The following is a 5000-nucleotide window of genomic DNA, read 5'->3' on the forward strand; positions in this document are numbered from 1 at the left end:
CGCACTAGGCTACAGATGCGCGCGCGCCCTTCCGGGAGAAGTGCCCTTAAGACCCGTATAAGGAAATTCCGGCGACTCTGACGTCACACAGGCCCGTATTCGAAAAAAACTTTCCGAAACTTGTGACAAACCGGAAGGAGTATTTTTGGAATAGAATTACTCCATCAAACTTACAACTTCATTTTTGAAACTTTGTCCATGTTTAGCATGGGAATCCAACTCTTTAACAGTGTGAAAAACTCACTATGCATGAAACAGCATTTCACCCCCCCTTTAAGCTGGACTGAGATGCTATTTTGTTCTAGAAACAAACTTCGTTGCATTATTTTCATGTTATCTCTGTAAAGCTGCTTTGAAACTCACTGTGTTGTAAAAAGTGCTATATAAATAAAGGTGACTCGACACACACTCACACACATACACTCTCACATGCATGCACTCACACAATCACACTCTTACACTCACACACTCTCACATGCACACACTCGCACACACACACTTGTTCTTGTTCCAGAAGCGTTTCACTCAGATATACGGCATAATAGAAGAGAAAGAGCGTAACTTCCCTTCCATGCCGACATTAATGTGACAAGAGCAGTGTCCTCAGACCCTGACACACACACACACACACACACACACACACACACACACACACACACACACACACCTGACATGAAGGTGAATCCACTGGGAAGCTGCATGACTCCTCCGGACGCTCCCGAACTCTTCAGCACCGCTCCGTTGGCGTTCCCGGGAGCCAGATAGTTGGTGATGGGGAAAGATGAGCCGCTGCTGAGCTGCATGCTGGTGGTGGAGGAGCCGGTGCTGCCCGGCACACTGGCCACGGTGAAGGCCGGCTTCAGGGATTCCTGCGGGATCATTCGGGAGACACCGTGAACACTGGAGCGCTGGAGTCACGTGACACTGATTCGATAGCTCATCTTTCTGACGTTTGTTCTTCTTTTAATCACTTCATTTTAATACATGTTTCTTCTCCAGTAAAAGTGTCTTGATTTACAGGGACATTTACAGTTTATTATCTCTAAACTGTGACTGCAAGGCATGAAGGCATCATGATTTACTGTAAAGCTGATTGTGTGTAAGTGCTACTCAAACAGAACTGATCTGAATTATTATAAAGCATGAGATAAAGTTCAGCAGCCGATAAACACATGATAGAATAAAAACACTGATGTGAAACTAATCTTAATTTTTTGATATTTAAGTTACTAATACATTAATAAAATCAAACATTGCTTTCGTTTATTTAATTGATAATTTAATTAAATTTCATGAATGTCGATGAATGATGTCTGTGTGACTGTTGAATGATGTCATGTGTGTGACTGATGAATGATGTCATGTGTGTGACTGATGAATGATGTCATGTGTGTGACTGATGAATGATGTCATGTGTGTGACTGATGAATGATGTCATTGGTGTGACTGATGAATGATGTCATGTGTGTGACTGTTGAATGATGTCATGTGTGTGACTTATGAATGATGTCATGTGTGTGACTGATGAATGATGTCATGTGTGTGACTGATGAATGATGTCATGTGTGTGATTGATGAATGATGTCATGTGTGTGACTGATGAATGATGTCATGTGTGTGACTGATGAATGATGTCATGTGTGTGACTTATGAATGATGTCATGTGTGTGACTGATGAATGATGTCATGTGTGTGACTGATGAATGATGTCATGTGTGTGACTGATGAATGATGTCATGTGTGTGACTGTTGAATGATGTCACGTGTGTGACTGATGAATGATGTCATGTGTGTGACTGATGAATGATGTCATGTGTGTGACTGATGAATGATGTCATGTGTGTGACTGATGAATGATGTCATGTGTGTGACTGTTGAATGATGTCACGTGTGTGACTGATGAATGATGTCATGTGTGTGACTGATGAATGATGTCATGTGTGTGACTTATGAATGATGTCATGTGTGTGACTGATGAATGATGTCATGTGTGTGACTGATGAATGATGTCATGTGTGTGACTTATGAATGATGTCATGTGTGTGACTGATGAATGATGTCATGTGTGTGACTGATGAATGATGTCATGTGTGTGATTGATGAATGATGTCATGTGTGTGACTGATGAATGATGTCATGTGTGTGACTGATGAATGATGTCATTGGTGTGACTGATGAATGATGTCATGTGTGTGACTGTTGAATGATGTCATGTGTGTGACTTATGAATGATGTCATGTGTGTGACTGATGAATGATGTCATGTGTGTGACTGATGAATGATGTCATGTGTGTGATTGATGAATGATGTCATGTGTGTGACTGATGAATGATGTCATGTGTGTGACTGATGAATGATGTCATGTGTGTGACTTATGAATGATGTCATGTGTGTGACTGATGAATGATGTCATGTGTGTGACTGATGAATGATGTCACGTGTGTGACTGTTGAATGATGTCACGTGTGTGACTGATGAATGATGTCACGTGTGTGACTGTTGAATGATGTCACGTGTGTGACTGATGAATGATGTCATGTGTGTGACTGATGAATGATGTCATGTGTGTGACTGATGAATGATGTCATGTGTGTGACTGATGAATGATGTCACGTGTGTGACTGTTGAATGATGTCACGTGTGTGACTGATGAATGATGTCACGTGTGTGACTGATGAATGATGTCATGTGTGTGACTGATGAATGATGTCATGTGTGTGACTGATGAATGATGTCATGTGTGTGACTGATGAATGATGTCATGTGTGTGACTGTTGAATGATGTCACGTGTGTGACTGATGAATGATGTCATGTGTGTGACTGATGAATGATGTCATGTGTGTGACTGATGAATGATGTCATGTGTGTGACTGATGAATGATGTCATGTGTGTGACTGTTGAATGATGTCACGTGTGTGACTGATGAATGATGTCATGTGTGTGACTGATGAATGATGTCATGTGTGTGACTTATGAATGATGTCATGTGTGTGACTGATGAATGATGTCATGTGTGTGACTGATGAATGATGTCATGTGTGTGACTTATGAATGATGTCATGTGTGTGACTGATGAATGATGTCATGTGTGTGACTGATGAATGATGTCATGTGTGTGATTGATGAATGATGTCATGTGTGTGACTGATGAATGATGTCATGTGTGTGACTGATGAATGATGTCATTGGTGTGACTGATGAATGATGTCATGTGTGTGACTGTTGAATGATGTCATGTGTGTGACTTATGAATGATGTCATGTGTGTGACTGATGAATGATGTCATGTGTGTGACTGATGAATGATGTCATGTGTGTGATTGATGAATGATGTCATGTGTGTGACTGATGAATGATGTCATGTGTGTGACTGATGAATGATGTCATGTGTGTGACTTATGAATGATGTCATGTGTGTGACTGATGAATGATGTCATGTGTGTGACTGATGAATGATGTCATGTGTGTGACTGATGAATGATGTCATGTGTGTGACTGTTGAATGATGTCACGTGTGTGACTGTTGAATGATGTCACGTGTGTGACTGATGAATGATGTCACGTGTGTGACTGATGAATGATGTCATGTGTGTGACTTATGAATGATGTCATGTGTGTGACTTATGAATGATGTCATGTGTGTGACTGATGAATGATGTCATGTGTGTGACTGATGAATGATGTCATGTGTGTGACTGTTGAATGATGTCATGTGCGTGACTGATGAATGATGTCATGTGTGTGACTGTTGAATGATGTCATGTGTGTGACTGATGAATGATGTCATGTGTGTGACTGATGAATGATCAGATCACTGTTGAATGATGTCATGTGTGTGACTGATGAATGATGTCATGTGTGTGACTGATGAATGATGTCATGTGTGTGACTGTTGAATGATGTCATGTGTGTGACTGATGAATGATGTCATGTGTGTGACTGTTGAATGATGTCATGTGTGTGACTGTTGAATGATGTCATGTGTGTGACTGTTGAATGATGTCATGTGTGTGACTGATGAATGATGTCATGTGTGTGACTGATGAATGATGTCATGTGTGTGTGTGACTGATGAATGATGTCATGTGTGTGACTGATGAATGATGTCATGTGTGTGAGTGACTGTTGAATGATGTCATGTGTGTGACTGATGAATGATGTCATGTGTGTGACTGTTGAATGATGTCATGTGTGTGACTGTTGAATGATGTCATGTGTGTGACTGTTGAATGATGTCATGTGCGTGACTGATGAATGATGTCATGTGCGTGACTGATGAATTATGTCATGTGTGTGACTGATGAATGATGTCATGTGTGTGACTGTTGAATGATGTCATGTGTGTGACTGTTGAATGATGTCATGTGTGTGACTGTTGAATGATGTCACGTGTGTGACTGTTGAATGATGTAATGTGTGTGACTGATGATGTCATGTGTGTGACTGATGAATGATGTCATGTGTGTGACTGATGAATGATCAGATCACTGTTGAATGATGTCATGTGTGTGACTGATGAATGATGTCATGTGTGTGACTGATGAATGATGTCATGTGTGTGACTGTTGAATGATGTCACGTGTGTGACTGATGAATGATGTCATGTGTGACTGATGAATGATGTCATGTGTGTGTGACTGATGAATTATGTCATGTGCGTGATTGATGAATGATGTCATGAGTGTGTGACTGTTGAATGATGTCATGTGTGTGACTGATGAATGATGTCATGTGTGTGACTGATGAATGATGTCATGTGTGTGACTGTTGAATGATGTAATGTGTGTGACTGATGATGTCATGTGTGTGACTGATGAATGATGTCATGTGTGTGACTGATGAATGATCAGATCACTGTTGAATGATGTCATGTGTGTGACTGATGAATGATGTCATGTGTGTGACTGATGAATGATGTCATGTGTGTGACTGTTGAATGATGTCATGTGTGTGACTGATGAATGATGTCATGTGTGTGACTGATGAATGATGTCATGTG

The 5000-nt window shown here is 40.8% G+C and overlaps 1 protein-coding gene across 1 annotated transcript in view; it reads right to left on the minus strand.

Annotated features, from left to right (window-relative positions):
• LOC143749363 (serum response factor-like) overlaps positions 1-881 on the minus strand; it is a 20542-nt gene extending 19661 nt beyond the window's left edge. The window contains exon 1 of the mRNA XM_077241890.1: positions 668-881. Coding sequence (XP_077098005.1) covers positions 668-881 — 214 coding nt within the window. The remainder of the gene's footprint in view (positions 1-667) is intronic.
• Between the last annotated feature and the right edge of the window lie 4119 nt (positions 882-5000).

Source organism: Siphateles boraxobius, unplaced genomic scaffold (assembly GCF_051911475.1).
Source record: "Siphateles boraxobius isolate OS27281-9 unplaced genomic scaffold, OSU_SipBor_1 242, whole genome shotgun sequence".
Classification (NCBI taxonomy): domain Eukaryota; kingdom Metazoa; phylum Chordata; class Actinopteri; order Cypriniformes; family Leuciscidae; genus Siphateles; species Siphateles boraxobius.